A 26,511-nucleotide genomic window follows, 5' to 3' on the forward strand; every position below is an offset into this window, starting at 1 on the left:
TAAATCTAAGCACAATTAAAGTGTGATGACACCATTCATATTCCAAGGCCACCATCAGGACACGTGGCTTCTGGATCATGGGGCCTCAGACCCGCATAGGAACCCTGAGGCTCAGTCCACTAGGCTTCCCTCCACATGGAAACCTTGGTCACAGCCTCACGTGGAAATCATCCCGACAACCTTTCTCTCTCTTGTCCCACATTCTCTCTCAATACACTCCCGCGCTTCTCATCCCGCTCCCTGTTCACCTTCCCGCTGCCTCCCTCTCCCCCTGACCTTGCCATCACCCTCCCTGGTGCCCTCAGCACAAAGTCAGGACACCCCCAGGATTCCCAGCCTCCCCCTGCCCCCCCCCCAGAGCACTGTCCAATGCCCTTATAACATCACTCCACATACCACAAACCTAGAAGGAAAAGGAAAGTCCGTTCCTACAGTTACCCCTCCTCTTTGAGGTCTAGGTCACCTAACCGTGCTGTCACATGGATCACCCACTCGTCCACTGTGTCTGCTGGATTCTCTGTCGTTGCTTCACATTCATCAAGGATTATGGCATTTGGCTCATTCTGCCATTGCCCCCCGAGTGCCGTTATCATCTTGAGTGCCTTCAAGGCCAGTGGAGATACTTCATTTGAACCCTAGCCCTGTGGTTGCTTGACTTCCCGTTGGTCTTTGCCTGTGTGATTGAAGTCACCCACACCAATAGATACGTAGGTGGCCTTGTGATCATTCACCTGCTCATCTTACTCAAGATGATGACTCACCTCGCCCTCCTTTCATACCCTGGTCACTGGAAAGAGTGACCTTTCATCCCCTACTTTACTTCTCTATTTGGCTCCCTCACTTTATCAAAATGTCCATCCCAAGGTCACCAATAAACATCTCATGGCCATACTAGCTGAACATTTTCAATATGGAACTAACCCAATTGATCTCTTTATTCTTTAGGTCCCCCCTTAATTATCTTGTATATTCCTTTTCCACTTTATGTTCCCCATTTCCTCCAAACAATTTACTGATACTACCCAGGGTTGTATCTTCTGCCTCTTTCTCCTCTCATAGGACATATCCCACCTGGTTGATCTTACCATCGTCAAGATGTCTACAATCACCCACGCACTATTAACTCAGAAATCTCTATTGTTTACTCCAGTCCCACATATCCAATCTCATATGGATTGTTCCTTTTTGACTTCTCAACTGAAACATATCTAGTTCCTCATGTTTTCCTCTGCCTTCCTCCCTCCTCTTCCATTCCGTGTCTCGGTGAACGGTCCTACCATTTACCTAGTCTCACAACTTAGATGCATGAGTGTCATTCTAGAACCCACTTTCTTTATCATTCTCACATCCAGCCAACTAACATCCTAAATTTCTTATATCTCATAGGTATCTTCCTACCGCACCCTGTTCTCTTCATCCGTTCCAGGACTCACATTTCAGAGACTCATGACTTCTCAGTGTCGTTACTACACGTGTCTCCCGCAAGGTCCCCTTGCTGCCTGTCTCACTTGTATGTCCCTTGTGTCCTTTCTCTACACACCTGTCGGGTGGTTTTCCTAAACCCCACACATGGCCCTGTCACCTTCCTGATGAAAATAATTGTGTGTATTATGTGACACCTGTCAATGTCTGCACTATCTTCTCTCACTCACCTGCCACTCTGATAACACCCGGTTACTACTCATAGCTACACTTTCCAGAGTGCTTCCTGATCTTCCCTTTATTTTATTTTTTTTAATGTTTATTTTTTTATTTTTGAGACTGAAACAGAGACATAGTGTGAGTGGGGGAGGGGCATAGAGAGAGGGAGACACAGAGCCCAAAGCAGGCTCCAGGCTCTGAGCTGTCAACACAGAGCCCGACGCAGGGCTCAAACCCAGGAACTTTGAGATCATGACCTGAGCCGAAGTCCTGTGCTTCTCATCCTGCTCTCCGTTCACCTTCCCACTGCCTCCCACTCCTCCCTAACCGACTGAGCCACTCAGGCGTCCCCTGATCTTCCCTTTCTAATAATTACCTCTCCCTGCAATGCTCTATTTCACAGCAGGGTCCCAGCTCTAACCAACAGAGCCTACTCTAGCTCAGCTAAGCCACAGGTGAATTCATGAACAGATACTAGAGAATTCGCAGACTCTCTGGGAAAGGCAGAGCACGTGGCTGAAAGCAAGAACAATGCCAAACATCTGTCACCGATCTGCCCCAAGCCATGTCCAGCTTCCCGTGGACACACAGGTAGCAGTAAGGACACTGAGCAAGGAGCTTCTTCTTTTTTTTTTTTTTTTAAGTTTATTTATGTATTTTCAGAGACAGAGAGCAGGGGAGGGGCAGAGAAAGAGAGGGAGAGGGAGAGGGAGAATCCCAAGCAGGCTCCAGGCTCCACACTGTCAGCACAGAGCCCAACATGGGGCATGATCCCGTAAATCGTGAGATCATGACCTGAGCCGAGATCAAGAGTCAGATGCTTAAGTGACTGAGCCACCCAGGAATTTACGGAGGAGAAGCTTCAGTATGTACTATCTCTAAGCGTGGGGTGCCTCCCTAGCGTGTTCTGTTTCCTTCTCAGGAAATGGACTCCACACAGCGCCTCATTCCAGTTCAAACCTCAGGCAGGAATATCTAAGTCGTGGCGCTCAGTTACCTGTGACCTAGCAGCGGGGGAGACATGGGAACCAAGTACTGGCCTCCCACTTAGGGGAAGCACCATCTGGAAAATAAACATGGGAAGAGAATCCAAAAGAAGCTGGATGGGCACAAAATGTGGTATATGTCACCTGTGTCTTTGTAACGAATATCTACTCATCCATCAAGAAGCGTTCTAGAAATCATCTCTGGTCACACATCCCTAATCCTCTAAGTTTGGAGATCCCTCTTTTTAATGTCTCTGTGTCTTGTGCTTACCTCTATGTGGACTTCTAGCACTGTTTCAGGATTATTTTTATAAATGTCTCCACTTGTCTCCAGACTCATTGATTACATACGCGACAGTGAGCGGCAGAAAGAACAAATTTGGAGCTGTAGAGGCAGACCAAACTAGATGTGCATCCTTGCTCTGGCAATTCCTCTTTGGCCTCTGGAGAAAGCCTATTGTTTCATATGTAAAATGGGAACAAGAATACCTCGTATTTGATTTTTCTGTGAATTTGAAGAGGAATGTTTAATGGACTGCTAATCACAGCAATGGAGTTCCATAGAAGCCCAGTAAACAAAACTATATTTCGTCTCTGTAGCCTTTGGGCCTCTGCTTCTGCCTAGGACATAAAAAGCTGGGGGAGAAAAGTGACTTTCTCAAAAAGCCAGATAATATACAAAATCATAACTTTTTTGGTGTGACTCAGGAAGCTGCTCTCAGAAGCCACGTAAACCGAATTCCAGAGGACAAGTCCCTTGCAGGACAAATGGGACACACAAATAGTTTCACGTCTTCAGCACAGAGGAGGTGGTGTTCCAGGGGCAGTGACATTGCGGGTAAGAAGAGTTGAGCCAAAATGTTACCGCATTCGGTTTTTTAAAAAAAATTTTTTAGTGTTTATTTGTTTTTGAGAGAGAGAGAGAGAGAGGCAGAGAGAGAGGGAGACACAGAATCCGAAGCAGGATCCAGGCTCTGAGCTGTCAGCACAGAGCCCAAGGTGGGGCTCGAACTCACCAGTTGTGAGATGATGACCTGAACTGAAGTCAGATGCTCAACTGAGCCACCCAGGCACCCCCGAAACATGAACACATTCTTAAAGGCTGAGCGTGGCTATGATACAGTTGGAAATAGCCGAGGACCCCGGACCAAGAGAATTTGAACTCACTCGTAAGCCTTTTTTCATGACCCTTCACTGAGTGCTTTGAAGAAAGATGGAGGGCAGGGTGGAGGCTGGACAGAGATCCCCTGGGTGGAGCAGGTGCATGAGGTGAACAGCCCCTGGGGGGTCACCCACAATGTCCAGCCTGACTTCCCAGACCTCTCGCTCCTACAAGTCACAGGTCTCAGGGGAATGAGGAGGACTAGAAAATCTTATTGTCTCCATGGCACAAAGAAATCATTGCTTCTGGAGAACGGACTGAAACCAGACATCCTGTCCCCTGCAGGAACTTCTCCCCCCAAGACGGACTAGGGTGTCACGAAGTCTCCCCCCACCCCAGGCTGTGGGGCTACGCGAAAACCAACTGCCTGGTAGGATCTGGTGCTTCAAAAGCACAAGAAAATGCTAATTTCAGTCACAGAAACACATATATCGTACAATTTCAATCATATATGGATTTGAGAAACTCAACAGACGCACATAAGGGAAGGGAAAGGAGAAATAAGATAAAAACAGAGAGGGAGGCAAACCATAACAGACTCTTAAATACGGATAATAAATTGAGGGTTGCTGGAGGGGAGTAGGGTGGGGGATGGGCATCAAGGAGGACACTAGTGGGGATGAGCACTGAGTTTTGTAGGTAAGTGATGTACCACTGGGTTCCGCTCCTGGAGCCATGACAACATTGTGTGTTAACTAATTTGAATTTAAATTAAAAAACAAAACAAAAAACAAAAAACAGAAAGAAATGCTAGCTTGCTCCTTCCACCACTAGCGGCTGCTGATGAAGCAGCAACAGCTGCCTGCCATTGGGGGGGAGGGGAGGGGTTACCAGCTGGAGAGGGGCCCCACAGTGCTCGACGTGTGAAGGAGTGGCTGCAAATGATTGACTTGATGCTTGATTGCTCCGGATGAAGCCCTCCCAAAGGTCCCAAAGGGAGGAGTGCAGAGGGCTTCCGGGTCACGGTCACGGGACACACCCACCTTGGCGGGGGTGAGGAACGCACCCCACCCGGCCAGGGACAGAGCCTCCTGCACCCGGGACCCCTCCCAGCCCCTGCTGCTTGCACCCCTTCATCTGGCAAACTACTTCCTAACGTCCAATGAAGTGATAAGGGTGAGTACGCGTTACACCTGCCCTCTGCCAGCACCTCCACACATAACGGAGCCCCAGGAGAAGTTCTGGGGGCCTCTGGTCTGGAGCCAGGTGGGCCGGACGGTGTGGGTGGCAGGGGGACCCCGTTGCTGCTGGAGTCTGAAGTGGGGGTGAGAGCCGTCTTGGGAGAGAGAGCCCTTCACCTCTGAGATCCCACACGATTGTGTCAGAATTGACTTAAATTTTAGGATGCCCAGCTGGTGTCATGGAGAACTGCTAAGATGCGGGGGGGAAGGTGACGAGATTTGAAGTGGGGCTCGTGAGCAAAGGGCCAAGAAAGAGTTCTTGAGACGTCTTTGGTGCAAAAAGCTGATTTTATTAAAGCACGGGGACAGGACCCGTGAGCAGAAAGAGCTACACCCGGGTTGTGAGGAACCACTGATCATATACTTTTAAGTTTATGGAGGGAGGGAGGTATAGTTACCGTAAGTCTCCAAGGAATTTCTGTATGGTCCTGTGAGACCCTGAAGATTTACCTATTGTCTAGATAAGGGTGCTTTTAGTTTTTAAGGAAGTGTAAACACTGAGGCATTAAGGCACCATAAGCATCTTGGGAAATGTTACTCCCTGCAGGTGCCTGACATCCATCGTTGGGCTGCCGGCTGTAAGGGAGTTTAAACTCCATTTTTTCTGGCCTGTGTGTCCCTCCTCAGAAAAAACCCACCCATTTGGTAACCAGAAGCGTCAGAAGCGAGGCGTTCTGTGTGAGGAGTAGAGAGACGTGCAGGGGGAACACTACTGAGTTTTTCTAACACCCTTGTTACATATCTAGACCGGAGTGGGAAGTTTCGGTTAACCATTGCCATTTTAAACTATTTCCTGCTTCAAAAAGCATTTCAAGTGGGTATGAACATTAAGTGGTTATTTCTTTTTTTTTTTTTCAACGTTTGTTTATTTTTGGGACAGAGAGAGACAGAGCATGAACGGGGGAGGGGCAGAGAGAGAGGGAGACACAGAATCGGAAACAGGCCCCAGACTCCGAGCCATCAGCCCAGAGCCCGACGCGGGGCTCGAACTCCCGGACCGCGAGATCGTGACCTGGCTGAAGTCGGACGCTTAACCGACTGCGCCGCGCCCCAAGTGGTTATTTCTTTAAACGAATCTAATTTCTCTTCCAGGGCCACTGAGGCCAATGAGACATTTGCTGCAAGAGTGAAATCTGAAAGGGAACCAAAAAACTCAATAATCAAGGTAAATAATATTTTAAACATGTTTTTAAATATCAAAATTTTTGTAAAACATACCAAATGTTTTAATAAAGTAAGATTTAGAGAATTGCCTGTTAAACCATATGAGAACCCAAGGTAAAAGAAAAAAAATGTGTCCCTTTATACGTTTTTTATGTATTTTAATGATTAGCTTGGTTGAAGAATATTAAGGTAGTGGGAAAAAAGATTAAACATTTGCAAAATAAATGTACTAAAACCCACAATATTCTTCTAGGTTTAAAGTTTTATTTACATGAAAACAAAATTTATGTATTCAATTTTTTAGGTTTATTATTTGAGAGAGAGAGAGAGAGAGAGAGAGTGAGCAGTGGAGGGTCAGAGAGAGAGAGAGAGTCCCAATCCGCTGACTTTGTGGAGCCTGACACGGGGCTGGATCCCAAAAAATGTGAGATCATGACCTGAGCCGAAACCAAAAGTTTGACACTTAAGCTTAACGGATGGACCCACCCAGGCGCCCCTAAAACTAAATGTATTACTTTGTCACTTTCTTGGCTTTCACGGAAGCAGACTCCTCAGTAATACTTTGAAAATCCACTTCTTTGTCTTTTCAGTTGAGAGAACTGATATTTTTGACAATTTTTTTTTCACTAAGTGTGCACCTTCCATAATTTACAACTCAGTTTGCCGGAACGTCTTTTGCATGGTGCCATTTGTGAATTCCAACATGTTCATTTTTAAATTGTCATCTTGATTGACAATAAGTTTGATATCTTGCACATCAAGCGTTTTGGATTCATTTTTATTTTCAAAAATACCACATTAAAATATTATGTATGAACGCCTGAGTTTTTTGGAGCCCCACTACGTTGTGCGCTAAGGTGAGTGCTGCAGCCCGAGCTCCAGCTCTAGCCATAGAAAGGCCCTTGCCCACACCCAGGCCTGACAAAGTTAAGTTCCCATGTAGGGCCTTCTGACTGAAAACTCTTCTCTGTTCTGTTCCTGACTTTGGTCGCACAATCTACCCAGGACTCACCTGAGGGATCGCTCCTCCTCTGAAGCTCTTCTTGCACAGGACTCAGGAAAAGCTGGTCTGTCCATTCCTCAGGCCCCACACCATTCCCCTGTCCCATCACTTCCCATGTGTCTACTCCACATGCATTTGCTGTAAGCCACTCGGGGGCAGGAAATGTCTGACACAGTTTGGGAACATTTCTGCCAATACAGACACTCAGGAGCACTTCACAAATACTGAAGGAAGGGAGGGAGGAAGTGGGAGGGATGGAATCAGGGGGACAAGAAGGGTAGAAAAGAACAGATGGTTTATCTAATCAAAAAGAAAGGGGTAGACATTTATCCGATGAGAATAAGCTTAGGGTGACTTACTTTTTTCGTTTGGCTACATAAGTCCATACTCTTTCAGTTTTAAGTAACAGAAACTCAAACAACTTAACCCCCTCCCCCCCCCCAAAAAAAAGGTGATAGTGGGGGTAGTGTTCTAATATTAAAGCCAGGATTTAGTGTATTGATGCCTGACTGAGGACCTGAGGCCAAGGCCAGTGAAAGGTTTTTATTAATTACGTTTCCATGCCACACCAGGCAGGGCTACGGGGGAGCTGCGGGTTTTCATTGGAGGCCCAAGGAAGAGGACAGAGCCTTCCTGGAAGCTTCTCTGGGGAAGATGTGGTAGGTCAGGTCAACAGATGAGGACAGGTAAGTCTGAGGGCAGGATCTAAGCCATATGGGCTGTCTCTAGCTGTCTGGTGCCTGGCCCTGGGTTCATTTAGGGCAGGGGAAACACTGGCTTTGGGTGTGCAAGTTTGATAAAGGGGGTGTCCGGGGGCATAGACCCGGCCTCGGTTGGTTTGCATACGAAACACATGCTCCAGGCCTGAGAATTGGCTAGTCCTGGGGGAAGCAGTCTCTCCCCAGAGAGGCTGCAAATGCCCGAGCACCGAGAATACAGAAGATTAGAAGATCTAGTTAATATCTCAAGATCTAGTTAATATAATTAAGATACACACAATCACCTTGACCTTGTGATGACTGGGTGCCAAATCGACCAATCACAGAAACTAAGAAAACACAGAACAGGGGCGAATGCATCGATCTGTCAAACTGAAATTTCAGAATCCCCTCCCATAGCAGGTGAGGTTTGATCCACGAGTTCAGATGATGTCATCAAGGGCTCACAGTCACCCTCTCTTATTCAGCCTCCCCTGATAGGCTCCATACACAGACTTCCCAGATGCACCACTCGATGCAGCAAAAATGCCTTTATGCCTGTCCAGACATCTCCACTTGATGAGGAGCTAAGACGTCAATAGGAAGTGTGAAAGCTTATCTTTTACAGGAGTCCCAGCGAATGCATTGGTTCTGAATGGCTTGTGTGCCTGGAACTGAAGTAACCACTGTAGCAAGAGAATGGAATATATGGATGGGCCTGAGCCCATCATACTTTACTCCTAGAGTGAGAAGTTACGTTAACCCTCCTGGGATCGTGGAGATGAGAGAGACAGTGATTTCTAGAAAAAGCTCCGTAAACTCAGGAAGGGGACATAGATGCTGAGCATCCCCCCAAAAATGTCTGTTAATTCAAACTTTGCACATTCCTGCTCCCGGTATTTCTATCCCAATCTTAAGAGTCCAGATAATCTTCCTTTCAGGACAGATGTGCATAGCTTTAGTACACAGTAACTTTACCCATTTGGAAATATTTAGAAAAAAATACACAATTTTAAAAAGATGTTTATTTCGAACAAGATAGGGAGAGAGCAGGGGAGGGGCAGAGAGGGAGACGGAATCCCAAGTAGGCTCTGCTCTGTCATGACAGGGCCCGGCGTGGGGTTTGAACTCACCAGACCACGAGATCATGACCCCAGCCGAAATCCAGAGTCGAACGCTTAACCGACTGAGCCCAGGCACCCCACAATTTTTAATGTGTACTTTAACAGGTAGAGTGGATAGACAGTACCAATTCCATTTTGGTTACACGAAGCCGTACTTTTACTAAAGCAGTCTCTCCCAGCTCGGCCCATATCAGAAGTGCTAACATTTTAGCAGTACCCTTGGGATAAAGTGGAAGGCGTTTAAAGGCAGCTGTGCGACAAGTAGGGAAGAAGGAAAAACCTCTATCATCCCGTTTATTTGGAGAATCATCAAGAGCAACATTAGCTCTGGGTCAGGACACAGAAGTGCCCACACTTTAGGAACACAGCCATCATGTTTCCTACTGGAGAGAACCCACCCAATCTAACCACAGCTTGGGGAGTGATGAGAAACTCAAAGCTCTCGGGGCACCTGGGGGGCTCAGCCGGTTGAACGTCCGACTTCAGCTGAGGTCATGATCCCGTGGTTTGTGGGTTCAAGTCCTGGGCCGGGTTCTGTGCTGACAGCTCGGAGCCTCCTTCAGATTCTGTGTCTCCCTCTCTCTCTGTCCCTCCCCTGCTCATGCTCCAGCTCTCAAAAACATTAAAACAAAACACAGAAAAAAACCCAAAGCTCTTCCAGCAACACCCTGGAAGGTAAGAAGCCGCTGCGGCCTTTGTTTTTTGTTTTTAAGTTTCTTCCTTCCAGGAACTTAGGAGGGCTCCACCCCAAAAATAATACTGGCTAGCTTCATACTTCTAGAAAATGAAAATCTTCTGATTTTAAATATAAACACCAATATCCCTTGCATTTAAATAGCATTTTGTGGTTTACCTAACATTTTATTAAAAAAAAAAAAAAAATGAAACTATGAAGCACAGGCAGGCAGGCCTTGTGGACATTTCACACATGAGATCGAGTCACAGGGCCTGTCACGGGACTTGTCACCGTGTGCAGTGGCAAAGCTCACGCACGAGCTCTGCTTAACAGCCACACCTGCAAATTTCCACCCTTCCCCTCCAAGCTCATAGGGTGAAATCTTGGGTTGGTACTGCTACATCATTTGTCAGGTATTTAGGTGAGTCGATGAGCACTATTTCCTTTCTTATGAAGGTAGGGATCACGTGACTTAGCTCAACCGTTGTTTTGGAGAGCAGATAAAATAATGTATGAAAAGCGGCCAGCTCAATGCTTAACAGAGGCTAGGCCCCAGGCCCGCACTCTTGCATTCTTACAAACCTCACAGCGCTGATGATCACTGGAAATGATAAACTTCCAGACAGTTGGCATAGGCAAATTTTATTTCTACGGTAGAAGCATTTATTCCGGCTATAGAAAAATAACACTATTTCGAAGTCAAGGTAACGAAACAGAAGTATATTTTTTCCTTCTATGTCCATACTCCAACATCACATACGGTTTTAAGACATTCTTAAATTAACAGGGAACAAACACAGAATCAAGACAGGACCTGTCAACAGAAGACATGTATTAAAGCTACAGTATCAGCCTGGAATTCAGAAAATACAAAGTGGTCTCGTGCAGTGATTCTCAGCGTTGGTGTGCGTTAGAATCAGCCACCTGGTAGGAAAAGAACCTTCAGCGGACTAAAGGCAAGTCACGTTGCGCCAGGCCTTGGTCTCACGAGAGACAGCAACCTTGCTCCTCCAGGAGGGGCGCAGACAAAACACACCACAGTAGGAGACCAGACTCTTGCTCCCTGTTCCCTTCTCTGCGCCTCTGATTCAGGGACGGTCATGAATACTCTCAAGGATGGTACAGATCAGGTCAGACAGTGTGTGCTAAGGGCTTCCCTAGTTCATTCCCACACAGCTACTACTGTCGTCACCACCACCAGCCTATACAGACCACACTCCCCCCCGCCACCCCGCTCCCCCATAGCTGCCAGTACTTACTTAAGATAGAACCCTTGTGATCGCAAGCCCATGGACTACTAGTACCATTTGTATATGTCGGTACCACGTTTACTAGCTTCACCCGCTCACTTACATTAAAGTTCCAGTACATGGTTGAAAAGACAATTTTTCTATCTAAACTAAGACCACGAATTCAAAGGAAAAAGGCAACTAAGCCTTAAACCATGTCGCTTCTAAAGCATCAACACCCAGATGAATGAACGGCTTTTCAGAGTGACCCGTTCAGCCACTCTCTGATGTTCCCTTATAGTGATGGGAGTCTCTGGTTATAGATGGAAACATCTATAGATGGAAACAAGAATAAAGGACTTGTCATCCTCATCACTGCCTATGTTCACTATACTACACAATCACACTACACAGTGAAAGTTTTTGGCCATGTAAGTAACTACCCACGTAAGTATCTGCGGTTCTGATACTCTGGAACTACAACCAAAGCCAGAGAGGTGCAGAGTCAGGCTAGGGGAGGGGCCGTCAGCCTCGGCAACACGGACGTTTTGTGTTGGAGAAGTCCTTTCTGGGGGGCCGTCCTGTGCACAGCAGGAAGAGGTGGGTGCTCTGGCCCCGACACCCCAACCAAACGTCTCCGGGGTTGGGGTTGGGGGGGGGGGGGCGGCAAAGACCCCCCCCAGGGAGAAGCCGGGAGCTGGAACTTGAGACATAACTATGACTCTGCGTGCACAGATCACACAGGACACCATGGAATTCTCCTCAGTGGGGACGGCAGCGTGTGGGCCCCTGCCCTGCCGTGTGTGCCGGACGGACTGCCGGAACCCACGGTCCCCACACGGACCCACCTCTGTCCTCCCGCAAACACCGACGTGACACAGGGAAAAACACAGTTCATCTTCCACCAGTGTTCTGTGGCCCGACACAGAGGGAAAGCTCCAGTTCACAGACATCTGCTACGCGGGGAGCCAGCTCGGTCAGTGCAAGTGGCCCTCCTTCTGGATCCGAAGTCTCTCCTTCTCCACCTGTAAGCGCTCCTTCTCAATCTGCAGCTTCTCCGACTCAAATTTCAGAAACTGCAGCCGCTCCTTCTCAAGCTGTAGGCGCTCCCTCTCGAGTTTCAGCCTCTCCGTTTCCAGGTCCTGGGGCTGCGGCCCCGGCTTCTCGCCCTGGCCCAGCTCACCGTCGGAGGAGGGCGGCTTCTCGGAGCCGACCACCTGCAGCCTCAGCTTCTCCCGGTCGACGTGCAGCCGCTCCCGCTCCAGCCGCAGCCGCTCCCGCTCCAGCCGCAGCCGCTCCCGCTCCAGCTGCAGCCGCTCGGCCTCCAGGTCCAGGCGCCGCTTTTCCAGCTCCAGCTTCTGCTTCTCCAGGTTGACCAGCACGTGGGGCTCGTCGTAGGCGGAACGGGACGGCGTGGAGTTCAGGGTGAAGAACTCCTCGATGTGGGGGAAGTCGGGGAGTTCGCTCTCCCTCCTGGAGTCCGGGATGACGGCCGACAGCATCTCCTCCTCCTCCTCGATCTCAAACTAGAAGGACAAAGCACTTTTCAGGACGTCTCTCTGCTTCGGCGGGTAATGTGTCTAAACACTGCTTTAAAGCTGTGTGCACCGTGCGAGCACAGAAAACCACTGGGGTTTTGAAAGACATTTACCAAGACTTGCCTGTTGTCACCAATACAGGTGACCCTTCAACAACGCGGGCTGGAGCTGTGCGGGTCCGCTTACACGTACATTTTCTCGCTCAGTACGGTGCAGGACTGGAAACGGATCTTCTCTTACAACTTTCTTAACTATTTTCTATAGCTTGCTTCATGTTAAGAATACAATATATGGTACACATAACATACAGATTATGTGTTAATTGACTCTATGTTAATGATAAGGCTCCCCGCCAACCGCAGGCTGTTAGTAGTTAATTTGGGGGAGTCAAAGCTTATACAGGGACGTTCGATGGTGTGGAGAGCCAGCACCCTCACCCACCCACGCTGTTCAACCGGGTATGTAATTAAGAGAAGGATACGTGGGTTAAAAGAGAGATTCGTGACCGGAAGAGCAATGGAATGACACTGTTAGGTCAAACTTGTGAGTTGGCTTGAAAACTGGGATCTTAACTGGGCCCGGACTATCACAATCCCCCACGTCAGAACTGGAGGAATAAAAGGAGAAAGAGGATTCCCAGGCCAGTACTTACTTCGGGACTCTGGGGGTCTCGTTCCTCCTCTTCCACTTTGACCTCAGTTAAGGATGCACCTGCATCCCTGAAATCCGCCACGTTCTGCCAGTCAAAGTTGGGATCGTTTCGGAATGCAGTCTTGTCGTCCATCTCTTCGGTGAGAGAGTCGTCTAGGTCGGAGGTGGGGAGGGGGCACCCTGAGCCAACCAGCTTAATGTTGGCCTTCATCCTCTTTCTCTTCATAAGCGCCCGCCAGTCCAGGTACCTTCTCTTCACCTCCGTCCCTGTCCTCTGCTCGCCTTCCCCCACGGCGTTCACACACTGTGCGATCTCCTCCCACGCCATCCGCTTCATCACATTAATCGTCGTGTTGAGCTGCTTGGAAAAAATGACTTCTTTGCGTTTGGTAATTTCTTTCAAAAGGGTCTGAGTTTCTTGAACACTGAAGTTGCTTTTCCTCTTCCTTTTCAACTGCTTCATTTTCCTGGCTTAAGTGCAGAGTTTTCACGGTCAGAGAAGGTGTGAAAAGCTGACAAAGGCTACAAAGTACAAAAATCAAGAGCAGTCCCTTCTTGGCGCTTTGTCTCAATCAGAGTCTTCCGCTCATCTGGTAGCACGGGCAGGCTGGACAATTCCTAAAGAGAAAAGTAGAAAATCAGTCCACTTGCAACTTTGCAACGCACCTCCACCCAAGAAGCTGGACACACGTCCCTGTAAATGCGGTTCAAAACCGCCCACCCTCTGCCTCTGCGGTTGTCACCCCTGTCCCTGACCGCTTGTTCTCACCTGGGCTCCCGCTAGGGCTCCTCACCGCTGGCTGACGCTCTTGGCCTGCTCACTCTCCTCCACCCCCAGTTACTTTTCTGCTCCAGCCACACTGGCCTTCCCATTACCCGTTCTGTCCACCCCTCCCCTGCTTGGAGCCTCTGCACACACGGTCCCCTCGGCCTAGGACATGGATACCTGACAAAAATTATGCACTTGTTTGCGCATCAGATCCTAAGTTCAGTGAACATTCTAGAACACTTGTAATGTTAAAGGATCACATTTAATTAGCACTCTGGCCTAACATTCCTTAGGTAATTTAAATTATAAAATGGGCTGGTCAAGTACTCAGCTTTCCTCTAGAGGTGACTTACGAGGTACTATATTTATAAACTAGGTTTATTTATTTTTTTAGATTTTTTAACGTTTATTTATTATTGAGAGAGTGAGACAGAGCATGAGCGGGACAGAGAGAGGAGGAGACACAGAATTCGAAGCAGGCTCCAGTCTGAGCTGTCAGCACAGAGCCCGACGCGGGGCTCGAACCCACCAACTGGGAAATCATGACCCGGGCCGAAATCAGACCCCCAACCGACTGAGCCACCCAGGTGCCCCACTAGGTTTATTTTTAAATATACTTGTGTATACCTTTTACAAGTTATATTTTTGCTTATATAGAGAACACATATACCTTTATACATGTCTTACGTATTTTTAATATACTTAGAAGAAAGAAGTGAAGCAAACTGTGCTTCACAATGTGCTCTACACATTAAAGTAGCCTGGATATGCTTCTCCTTAGTACCTGTGTTGCAGCACACACTTCAGAGAATTACTCCAGTGAAAACTGGGCTTTTTTGCCTTCCTGTACCATTGCTGCAGCACTAGGAGGGCCTGGGAGAAGTATCGAGAAGGCTCTAGGAGGATGTGGGAGAAGGATCGAAGAAGATCTAGGAGGATCTAGGAAGGTCTGGAGCCCACTGGCTCCAAAGGCTGTTATCTTCAATACCTAACACTGTGCCTAACAAACAGGAGGTACAAACACAACTTAAAATGAGGTGATGAGGGAATGGGAGAGGTCGGAAAGTGAGAGACAATAACTCAAGGAAGCTAAGCTACCAAAGCTGACACACTTCCATGGGCAAAGCATATGTTTAAAAGGAAAAGTCAGCCCAAGTCAGTATAGGCAAGAAGCAGTTTGTAAAATTACGTGAAGCCTTTAGATAAACTACCCACCCTTTCACTATGCCGAGAAACGTAAAAACATCACAAGTTCTACGAAACTGTGAAAAAGAAAATTTTAAGCAAAAATGCTATTTTGCTACCATAGTCTGTATGGATCAGTAATGAGTAGGTTATCAAAGACACATTTTTAATATGGAATCAGCAGGTTAGATGTCTTTAAAAATAGAACAGCTAAAATAATATCAAATTCCGTATCATATTAAATACTTACAATGTATTGATAGGAGTTTTTGTTTGCAAAAGATATAGAATGTTTCAGGGCATTTAAATAACTTCTTCAACCCTTTAAAAAATGCTATCATGTTTTTTAAGGGAAAAGCATGGTAAAAAACACAAATATCCATCAAAAGATTAGATGAATAAACCATACCACAGGTACGTAATGGGATATGTGCAATAAAGGCTATGTAAGAGTACGAATATGATTTAGCACAACATTATTCCTGTGTAAATGTATCTTAGATCTCCAGGCGGTTACAGCTTAATTGTGTGAAAACCTATGACACCTGATTAATGTAATAAAGTACCAAAATCAACTGAAATTTGCACCTGAGTTGAAATGTGGCCACTACCTTTGCATGGCTAAAAGCTAAGCTATGTTTCCAGGAAGTTTTTTTTTTTTTTCCTCTGTTGTTTCCTTTGCACTTTGATTCCTCTATAACATAGCTTGGATTTCTATTCTCCATTACCCAATAATGTACTCAAATATTTATTGAGCTCCTACTACGTGCCAGGCACATACTCTTGGTGCTGGGGATAGAGAACTGCTTCCTAAAACGTGCAAAGATGCCATTCCAGGTGTCCAGCACTCTCCTTTTCACACTGGTTGTGTTCCCTATCTTTGCAGAAGGCAATTCGGTGGTTGCAACCTCCAAAGATTCGCAGCTCTTGCAAGCCCTGACCCAGAGAATGGCCGTCTTCCTTAAGTCCCGGCGGACAGTCACTCCTCACTGGCTGCAAAGAGGTACAGCAGTTCGCTTACGTCATCCCTGTGAGAATGATGTACCACCAAAGGCATATTAAAACGGCATTTTTTTTTTTTTAAGGACTAACACTTAAGAATGAAGTTCCTAAACACTGCGCGAGAAGGCAAAATTAAGAGCTGTGAGAAGGACATTCAGGCGCTCAATTGTGGGCACAAACTTTTTTTTTTTTCTTTTGGTAAATTCGTTAGGTGGTTCAAGAAAAAAAAAAGGCATCACAAACTATAGAAACTTCCCCAAGTCCTCCACCCCCCCCTCCCCGCGCCCAGACGGTCTTCTAGGAAATTCGCTTCCCGGCCAAGCAGGAGAATGCTCTTGTCTCAAAGTTGTGATAGGTGGACACCTGCGGGTCACTTCAGGGCCGCCTGTCCTCCAAGCAGGTAAACGTGTCTCCCCGTCCCCGCCGCGCTCTCGGGGGGCCGCCCGCTCACAGCCGCGAGGAGGACTCGGGGCGGGCGGGGGACGGCTGCACTCCCGGGAGGCCACCTGGGGGAGGTGGCCGGGCCCCGCCACCGCACCTATGGGCAGCCTGGGCGGAGGTCGGAGCCCAGATGAGGGGCGCGGACGGGGGCTGATACAGCCCTTCCACCCGCCCCGCGCGGACTCGTGGTCCTCGCGGCGCCGTGGTCCCGCTACGACGCACCCCCAGGGCCAAAGCCAGCAGCGCAGGGACGGCCACCTGCCGCCGGGACCCTCCCCGCCTCTAGGGCACCCACCGTCCGCGGCGCTGCCGGCTCATCCAGGGCAGAACCGCTCACCTGCGACCCCGACCGCACCTCCACCCGATCGCCTCTTACGGGGCTGGGGCGGGGGGGTGGGGAGATGCCTCCCCGATTCCCCGCCCACCAACTTCGCCCGCCTCAAGCCTCCACCCATTGGATTATATGGCTGCCACTCATGCGAGACGTCTCATCCATTGGTCCAGAGGGTATTGCCGTTCTGGCCGACGGCCCGCCCCAGGTCTGGCCTCACAATGGGAATCGAGTCCCCAACCGGTTCCGGGTTAGTGCTCTGGGGTTCCGCACTCTTGTGATTCGTGGCCTCCCGCTCTGTGCTCGGGCGTTGGCGCGAAGCTCTGTCAGTCAAGTGGGCTCTAGAAGCGGATTGGTTCCTCGCGATCAGCCCGTGGCGCTTTTCCTTCTGATTGGGGCCCTGGCCGCCCCGCCTCCCAACGCTCCCTCTGTCCTTGACCCTCACCTGCTAAAAGGGCAGAGGGGAAGTGAAGCCTAGGCGTGGCCCCACCTGCGTCCTAGTCGGCTCTCACCTCCCTGTTGAGTGAGGCTCAGCTTCGCCTCCGCCGCACCTCTGAGCTCTGAGGCCTCCCCTGCCCCAAACGGTGATTTCCTTACTGCTCGACCCGACTGTCACTTAGTGTCCTTGTGTCACTTGACGCCTCCAAAAACATTTGACCTGTTGACCATATCTTAGTTTTCCTGTGTGCTTTCCTCCCTCGCTGTCTACTCCTCTGTGGCCCTTGACAGTCGCGTCGTGCACCGCCACCCTCAGTCCTTAAGTCACTGATGGCTCTGGCCATGTGGTCCCTTCTTCCCACTGTGGCCAGGGCGGCGGGTGTGCAGTTGCTGGGTGCGGCCTCAGTCCTCGCAGATAGTGCAGAGCTTTTCCAAGGGTTTCTCGGTCTTCCATCAAAATCCCTGCACAACCTCCCCGCCCCAACCGGGTTGTCTGTTTCTAGCGATGGTGGTTGGGACATTGTGTTGCATTGCATCCGCCTGTAATTTCCGCTCCCTGCTCTTCCCTGCCAGCTTCGCGGCTCGGTTCACGAGTTATTTCTAAAGGAAGCCTTCCCTTTTCTCCATTCACCGGCTTCTCCCTCCGCGTTGTCTGTCTGATGTAGGTTTCCCCGGTTAAAGGATGCTCAGCTACATCTGTAATTCAGGTGAATAACAAGGGTCAGCCTAAGTGTGGTCCAAGGCACCACCACCTGGCATCCTATTAAATCCTACGCCAACCCTTCACCTTGGGAAGGGGGGTACCCTCCATCTGTCAGCTCTTCTGACCTGTTCCATGTGGGTGGGCTTTCTTATTCACTGTTGTACTTTGTCTGCCCAGCACAGTGCCTAGAATATAAGGCACTCAAAAGAGATTTGGTGAATAAAGGATGGAATATTCCGGATGAACGGTGGATGCTTGCTGGATGTTCCTGGAGGAACTCCAGTCCACAAAATAGGAAGTGCTTGTGGAATAGGGTCTTTGAAATGTGATGATGGGTTTAATCTTCCAGATTGCACTTAAGAGTTCGTGTGAGAAGCCTGCCTATACTTTTGCCTAATTAAAACAAACAGGTGTTGTGGGTTGTTTTTTTTTTTATATGAGAACTTGGATTTTTTAATTTTGGATTTTGTTTGTGGTGGATGTTTCTCAGGTGGGAAGGTAAGACAGCACTCCATCCCAATTATAACCAGACGCTTTCTCTCTGTTCCCTTTCAGAGAATGTCCACGTGTTGAATCCATTATATTTACTTCAGTAGCAGAGATCACACCTGGAATGTGTCCGTAAGTACTAAGAACCTTCTGCTTTCATAGGAACTCTTTCACGTTCCTGTGATGAAACCTCTGTCTCAGGCTGAGTGCAAGGCCTATCCTAGATACCCTCGCTATTTTTCTCCACTGTAACTTGCGTGAGTGCAAGTGGGCCAACAAGGGAGAGACGGAGGGTCATCCCAAATGCCTAATGTCATGACCTCATTCTGAACCTGATAGTCTGTTTACTGATGTGATTTTTGCTAAGATTAGCTTCAGGCTAGAGATCTGATGCCAGGTTCTTACACACTTATTCTAGAACTGAGCCGCCCAGCCGTGGTAGCCACTAGCCAGAGAGCGCCTGAAATCTGGCTAGGGCAACTGAATAACTGAATTTTAGTTCTTAATTTTTCTTTAAAAATGGAATTCAGTCAATTCAGTGATTGGATAACTTATAGGTACGTTTGGAAAACTTGAGTTATGTGAATCTACTTTTTCAACTGTACATTTTTTGAAATCTAAATACAAATGGAGTATTCCTGATAAAAAAAAATTAGCATCGGAGTTGAGATGTACTCTAAGAGTAAAACATACACAGGATTTCAAAGATTTAGTATAAAAATGTACCGTGTCTCATTGACAATTGTCATATTGATTGTAAGTGAAATTATAAAATTTTGCATAATTGGGTTAAGGAAACTATATTATTAAAATTAACTTTACCTGTGTGTTTTTTGTTGGTTTTTTTTTTTTTTTTTTTTTACTTTTTAAAGTGAGGCTGATAGGAAATTGAATCTTCTACATGTGGTTTGCATTACATTTCTATTAGACAAGGCTGTTGTAGGCTGTGCTTGGCCACAGCTTATTGAAAGTCTCAGAATGAGAATATAATCGTTAGCTAAAAGATTTCTGTTTCATTGCCTATTGTTTAATCAAAGGGAAAGAAGGAGATCATTTGGGCTGTCTCTCCTCCAAATGCAGTTTAGTTAAGATAAATGTAGCCCAGCAGACATGTTCTAACCTACATTTTATATCAACAGTGACTGTGTTGTGCTGCATTCACTCCCCACTTTTGTCTTTGCACATGTCCTTCCTCCTGTCTTGTCCCTGTGATATAGTCTTGTTCTTCAACACCAGCTTTTCCCTGACAACCTTTGAACAGATCAACTTGTCCTTTTTCATATGAGTTTTATGCTTATAAGTCGTCTTATGTAGATTTCTCCTGAGTTGTTATTCTTCCCCTTTTATCGGTAGCACCTAACACACCACCTGGCATTTAGGCTGGCGAACACGCCTTTGGTGATTCAAACTGAACACTGACGAAATAAAACTCACTCGGTTCCGTCCTCTGCGGTGTCGCCAGATCGCTTGCAAGTTTCGTCATCTATCAGTTAAGTTATAACAGTTTATGAAGTGACATTGAAAGCTCTTCACTGGCAAATTTTGTGTTTCTAAAAACTTTACATTGAATGGAAAGCCAGCACGGTTCCTGTAGAAATGGTTGCAGCTCTTTTCCTGTGGATTTTGTTTCTCTTTACAACTGGAAAAAATAGAAGATGTTAGAACTCGAGCTATTTAAAAATGATAATCATCAAAGCATGAGTCAGGGATGGCAGGTTTTCATTTCCAAGATGAGTCTGGTATCCAATCTCCAGAAGTCACATGGGTCCCAACATTCCCGCCAGCATCCGCTGTGGGTGAGTTGCCAGTTTTGTTTCCGGTGGGAGGTTTGGTCTCTCCTGGAGTAGCCAAGGAAATAATGCGGGCCAGTCCTTAGTAGGAAATCATTCACGCTGCTTTTTCAGAGGATAATCACGGTTTTCATCCCTGTGCTCCTGGACATGGAGTTTCCCAGGGGAGAAACAGATCGACTACAAATCTATTTTTGCAAGTTGGAATGTGTGCCCTGGTGACTTTCTGTTTGGAGCCCGTTTAAAAAAATTCACTTTTAGGGGCGCCTGGGTGGCGCAGTCTGTTAAGCGTCCGACTTCAGCCAGGTCACGATCTCGCGGTCCGTGAGTTCGAGCCCCGCGTCAGGCTCTGGGCTGATGGCTCAGAGCCTGGAGCCTGTTTCCGATTCTGTGTCTCCCTCTCTCTCTGCCCCTCCCCCGTTCATGCTCTGTCTCTCTCTGTCCCAAAAATAAATAAACGTTGAAAAAAAAAATTAAACAAATTCACTTTTGGCGTATATATACTTGTGGTTTCTCTCTCCTGTTTGGCAGTCAGACCTCTTGTTGGAGACAGTTTTAACAGTTTCATGGGATGACCATCTGTATCTTTGAGTCCCCTGCAGAATGAGCTTTATTCATGCAAAATAGCCTGTATTTTAAATTGACCCATTCCAAATATATACTGAATGTTTAGTGAAGTCGATCTGGACCTTTTTGCATAATGTGTCAACAGAAAAACATGCAGAAATTTTATTTTAGTAGTAAAGATTAGTCATACTGTTTTCTCACTTTGAGAAATGACTGTCGGTGTTTGTAACCTCTTGGTTCTTTTTATGCACATTCTTTTTTTTTAATTTAATTTTTTTTATTTATTTACTTTATTTTTTAATTTACATCCAAGTTAGTTAGCATATAGTGCAATAATGATTTCAGGAGTCGAATCCAGTGATTCATCTCCTACCTATAACACCCAGTGCTCATCCTAACAAGTGTCTTCCCTAAAGCCCCTGACCCATTTAGACCAACCATCCCCCCACCCACACCCCCTCTGGCAGCCATCAGTTTGCTCTCTGTATTTAAGTGTCTCTTAGGCTTTGTTCCCCTCCTTGTTTTTATATTATTTTTGCTTTTCTTCCCTTATGTTCATCTGTATTGTATGTTATTCCGTATATGAGTGAAGTCCTATGATATTTGTCTTCATCTGACTAATTTCACTTAGCATAATATACTGTAGTTCCATCCACATTGTTGCAAATGACAACACTTCCTTCTTTTTGATTGCCAAGCAATACTCCGTTGTATATATATATACACCACATCTTTAATCACTCATCCATCGATAGACATTTAGGCTCTTTCCATACTTTGACTGTTGTTGATAGCGCTACTATAAAAGTTGGGGTGCATGTGCCCCTTCAAACAGCACACCTGAGTCCCTTGGATAAATGCCTAGTAGTGCAATTGCTGGGTCGTGAGTAGTTCTGTTTTTAATTTTTTGAGGAACCTCCATACCATTTTCCACAGTGGCTGCACCAGTTCATGCACACTCATTTGTGAGTTCCTTTTGCAAGAATTACATGGAGTTTTGGAGGTAGGGGCTTTTCATCCACTGGCCGGGCGTCTTTGCTCATTTCACTTCAGAAATAAGTACCGAATACTATTCTGTGCCAGCCACTGATCTAAGGGCTTCATATACATGAATCTAGTTAACTATTGTAACAACCCTAATACTGTTTAGATGAGGAAACTAAGCATGAGTGATGTTAGGTATCTTTCCAAGCCTGCACAGTTAATCAGTAGCAGACCCACAGTGTAAACCCAGGCAGTCTACACTCAAAAAGCATTTCACAAGATCCAGGAACAAAGAGCACCTCAGATTTTAGCCTGTCTCCCCATTTCCAAACACACGCTCCCTTAATGCCCTTTAATGCACATGCTACATCTGCACGGCCAAGAAGTGGAAATACAGATATAAACCATGGTTAACAAGATGGATATGGGGGATCCAGGGAATTGATCATGTTTCACAGTAATTTCGAATTTCATAAAGACATAAGTCCAGAGGAGTTTGTTAATTATTACACTTCATTTCTAATCTCTGCCCTTCCTTTCTGTCCTCAGGATGTTACCCTTTTATCACCATCTTACAAAACAGACAGCTGAGTGCTGTGTGGCTCCTCTGGTCGCCTGAGAGCACACCACCAGTCAGGGGAGGTGGGGGGAGCTCCAGCTCAGGTTCTCCACACCCTCCCTGTGTGCTACTCCAGACAGCACGTTATTCTGTATCAAATTACTTAATTTCTCAAATACTTAATGACTTGGGAAACAAAAGACAAAAAAAAACTTAAGACAAAATACACCCATGTTGTGTCTTTTGCAAATTCTACCCCCTTCCCTTCCCTTAATTCCTAATTAGAAAATGTAACAGCTACACTTGTTGGGTGCTAGCTAGGGACTAGACCCTGTTAAATAGTTGCACATATTATCTCTTTGAAGGGGCTTACAATTAGGGAAACTAAAGTTAGGAGGTATCATGTTATTTTTATTTTTATTCTATTCTATTCTATTCTATTCTATTCTATTCTATTCTATTCTCTTTTTTTTTTAGAGAGAGAGAATGATTGGGTAAAGGGGCAGAGGAGGGGAGAGAGGGAATCTCAAGCAGCCTCCACGCTCAGTGCAGAGCCTGACGCGGGTCTCAGTCCTACAACCCTGAGATCATGACCTCAGCAGAAATCAAAAGTCGGATGCCTAACCGAATGACCCACCCAGGTGCCCCATGTATCATCATTTTATGAAAAAGAAAACTGAGGCTCAGAACGGGTAGGAGGCTTACCCCAGGTTACAGAGCAAGGGAGTGTTGGGGCCAGGATGGCTTCCAGTGGTTTCAGCCCCACGCTTCACCGAACCCTTATGAATACTTTCTCTCCTAGCAATGAACAGTTTTTTTCTGAATTACCGTAGAGCTGAAAAAGCTTGCAGAAATCAGTGGCAACTTCCAGATCTGATGATGTATCAGTAACCCTTGTGGCATAAGCTATGGGTCATAGAAGACATCCCTCCCAGGATCTTTGGCTCTGTCTCTGGATCGTCTGTCTACCTTTTCCTGTTTTTGGTTCTTATACTGCCTTAGCTGTCTTACATGATCACTCACTTTCCCTTTGATTACCCCTTCTCCTCCACAGCACTCTCACTCACTGCTCCTCCCCCACCCCCACTTTTCCCTCTAAATCCCTCCCTGCTTATCTCTCATTAGAAATGTGTCGCTGAAGCATGTTTCCACTATTGTAGATAATAATTTAATAATAACCTAATAATATTCTGGTTCCCAATTCAAAGTTTCAGAGTTGATGAATAATACATCAGATATTTTCTTTTTTTAAAAAAATGTTTATTTTTGAGAGAGAGAGAGAGTGTGTGAGTGGGGGAGGTACAGAGAGAGAGAGAGAGAGAGAGAGAGAGAGAGAGAGAGAGAGAAATCAGAATTCAAAGCAGGCTCCAGACTCCGAGCTGTCAGCCCGGAGCCTGACTCGGGGCTCGAACTTACGGACCACGAGATCATGATCTGAGCCCAAGTCGGACATTTAACCAACTGAGCCGCCCAGGTGCCCCAGATAATATTTTCTTCAACACAGAAGCCCCTCAAAACCCCCAAGTAATGTCTTTACTGCTTTTTGTGACCCTTAATTGCCATTATCCTCCTCTGTGTTTCTTCTAAGAAGAAACAAAAATTCTCCTTATCCATTAACATTTGATGTTAAATTTCAATATCTTGTAAATTAAAGCTCTTTTTATGTGTTTAAGATAAAAGGCTGATTTTTTTGAAGATTTTGTTTAATCTCCCAATTACTTAATTTGGATTCACAACCCCATGATCAAGAATCACACATGCTATTGACTGAGCCAACCAGGTGCCCCAAATCAGATGCTGATTTTTAATGACAAAAATTTACTTTACTTTTGTTGTACTTACTGAGTTTTTGCCTCTGTGCTTTTCCCACCTTTTAAGCATGTTTTTCTCAGTTCGATTAAAGTGTAGCAAAGTGTCTCACATTGTCTGTGTCCCAGTGCTGGAAAACATTCTTAGACATCTTGTGCATTAATAGTTCTGGCCCTCCCTCCTTCTCTGAGGCGAGAGGAGCTTTATTTTAATGGAATTTGGAAATGGTGTCAAGAATACAAGGTTTCATTACTATAGTAACAGAGAATAATGGAAAGACTACATGTCAGACACACTCATTGTTGCCATAGTGATAGTTGTTTTCCCAGATATGTTTACCGTTCCATTCTGGTCAGTTTTTAAAATATGCTTATCTGTATGAATGCTCGAAAAGGGGAGAAGAAGTTCAAAGTCATTTAAGAAAGAAGGAGGCCTTTCAAGAGATGAAAGCAATTTGCTTTACTGTCCATTATTTAACAAGAATTCTGCAAAGTCTACAAAAAGGCTACAAGGGAGATAGAAGTTGTCATTTCTGTTCAGATAAGTGTTCTTCCCGCTTGTGGTCAGGGAGACTGAAGCATGGGGTTTCAGGCATGTGTGTCTGGTCATTTCGTGCTATTTCAAGCCTTTTTTTTTTTTCTCTGAAAATAGGGAGTTCTGCCACATTGAAATGGAAACCCTTTGCCTTTATTTTTATTTGTTTTTTTAAGCAGCAGCACTTGAGGGCGCTGCCTGCTAGGCAGAATCATTAAAGCCGGCAGTCATTTATTCCAGCCCCTTTGATTACCTCCCTTTCCCCTTCAGCAGCCCCTTTCCTTGCTGACAGAGCATTGTCCTCATGGTAACTCACCCAGGCTCTCTCCATCCCACAACTTACTGGTGACCGTGACTTACCAGAATGAGTCCTGCTGGACTGAAGTATGGAGAGCGGGCCGGGCTCAGTTCTACCTTTGGAAATGCAGTTCCTGGCACGGTGCCCGGCTCGTAGCAGGACAGAATAAACGTAATGGAGTGAGCTTCCACCGAACGGTACCCTTTGTTTAAGTCTTCCTGAAACTCTACCAGGTCATTCGGAGCAGTGTGTAAATAGGCACAGTGGCCTGATGGGTCACTCCTCTCACAGCACCGTCTGCTTTAGGAATGACTGGTATCTGGGGCGCCTGGGTGGCTCAGTCAGCTAAGCATCCGACTTCGGCTCAGGTCATGATCTCAAGGTTCGTGAGTTCGAGCCCCACATCAGGTTCTGTGCTGACAGCTCAGAGCCTGGGGCTTCCTCCCAATTCTGTGTCTCCCTCTCTCCCTGCCCCTCCCCTGCTCATACTCTGTCTCTCTCAAAAATAAACATTAAAAAAAAAAAAAGAAGAAAGAAACGAAATGACTGGTGCCTGTAGGTTTATGTAGGAGGTGGCCTTGGGAAGTCAAGATGGATTTCTTCTATACAAGCCATGTGCCGAATGGTAGTTACGTTTCCGGGTTGACCAGAAAGAATGCCTCTAATCCCAGCTGTGCCTGAATTGTGGAAATAATAGTACCACTCGAGTGCTTTCTAATCCCTTTCATAAATTTGTTTTACCTGTTCAAAATTAATTGCCCTTTCAGGATTTCAGGAGTTCATCCCCACCAGCCGTAATGATAGTTCTGACAACAGAAAATATTCTTAGGTACCAGTAATGTGCTGGCTAACTCTGTTTCTGTACTAGGCAGGAGAACATGTGAACATGTTACCCTACTACATGGCAGAATGCACTCTCCACGTGCCATTAAGGGTCTTGGATCTTGAGATGGGGCGATTGTTTTAGATTCCCTGGGTGGGCCCAGTTTGATTACAATGGTCCTTATAAGTAGAGGAGGGAGGAGGAGAGTGTGAGAGTGAGTCCGTCCGTGTGAGCAGACGACCGCCCATTGCTAACTTGGAAGGGGAGAAGGGAGCCATGAGCCAGGGAACCCTCTAGAAGCTGGCAAAGCAAGGAAATGAATTTTAACCCAGAGACTCTGCTTTTGGAATTCTGAACTTCAGAGCCGTGGGAGAATAGATCTGTGTTGTTGTGAGCCACTGTGTTTGTGTTGTTACAGCAGACACAGGAAACTAATTCAATGTCCACATCTATGCGAAGGAAGTGAGCTCTCCAGGAATGGTGGTTCTGAGGTGCTGTTGACTTGGACCCACTTAACTTCCATTTAAACCCTTCACTGACCCTTAAAGCTGTCCCCATCCTGCCTAGTGAGCAAGAGAATTTCACAGCCATATTGAAAATGTACAAAATAACAGTAAAAATAGGAAGTAGCAGTCATGAAAAGATAAAAAACAACAATAAAAGGAAACATTTTACAAATATGAAGTTAACAGCAGTCAAAAGCTATAGCCAGGTCAAACCAACACGCACAATTCAA

The 26,511-nt window shown here is 46.5% G+C and overlaps 1 protein-coding gene and 1 long non-coding RNA gene across 8 annotated transcripts in view; one reads left to right on the top strand and one right to left on the bottom strand.

Moving 5' to 3' along the window:
• Positions 1-10,257: 10,257 nt before the first annotated feature.
• On the bottom strand, positions 10,258-16,885 carry MSANTD4 (Myb/SANT DNA binding domain containing 4 with coiled-coils). 7 transcript variants are annotated; one of them, XM_040460775.1, is made up of 4 exons: positions 16,788-16,838; positions 15,789-16,035; positions 13,055-13,671; positions 10,258-12,390 (listed from the first exon to the last, which is right to left on the bottom strand). In XM_040460775.1, the coding sequence occupies exons 3-4, from the start codon at positions 13,514-13,516 to the stop codon at positions 11,842-11,844; spliced, it is 1,011 nt and encodes a 336-aa protein (XP_040316709.1). In that variant the 5' UTR covers positions 13,517-13,671; positions 15,789-16,035; positions 16,788-16,838; the 3' UTR covers positions 10,258-11,841. The 7 variants fall into 7 exon arrangements, with proteins under 7 accessions (XP_040316709.1, XP_040316712.1, XP_040316708.1 ...); XM_040460778.1 differs by having other exon boundaries at positions 15,916-16,035; positions 16,746-16,830; XM_040460774.1 differs by having other exon boundaries at positions 16,746-16,830.
• Positions 16,886-17,202: 317 nt separating this feature from the next.
• Positions 17,203-26,511, top strand: part of LOC121020770 (uncharacterized) — a 40,688-nt gene continuing 31,379 nt past the window's right edge. Inside the window, exons 1-2 of the long non-coding RNA XR_005786274.1 lie at positions 17,203-17,365; positions 18,478-18,543. This is a non-coding gene — a long non-coding RNA (uncharacterized LOC121020770). The remainder of the gene's footprint in view (positions 17,366-18,477; positions 18,544-26,511) is intronic.

This window comes from Herpailurus yagouaroundi, unplaced genomic scaffold (assembly GCF_014898765.1).
Source record: "Herpailurus yagouaroundi ecotype Mexico unplaced genomic scaffold, PumYag 251, whole genome shotgun sequence".
NCBI lineage: Eukaryota > Metazoa > Chordata > Mammalia > Carnivora > Felidae > Herpailurus > Herpailurus yagouaroundi.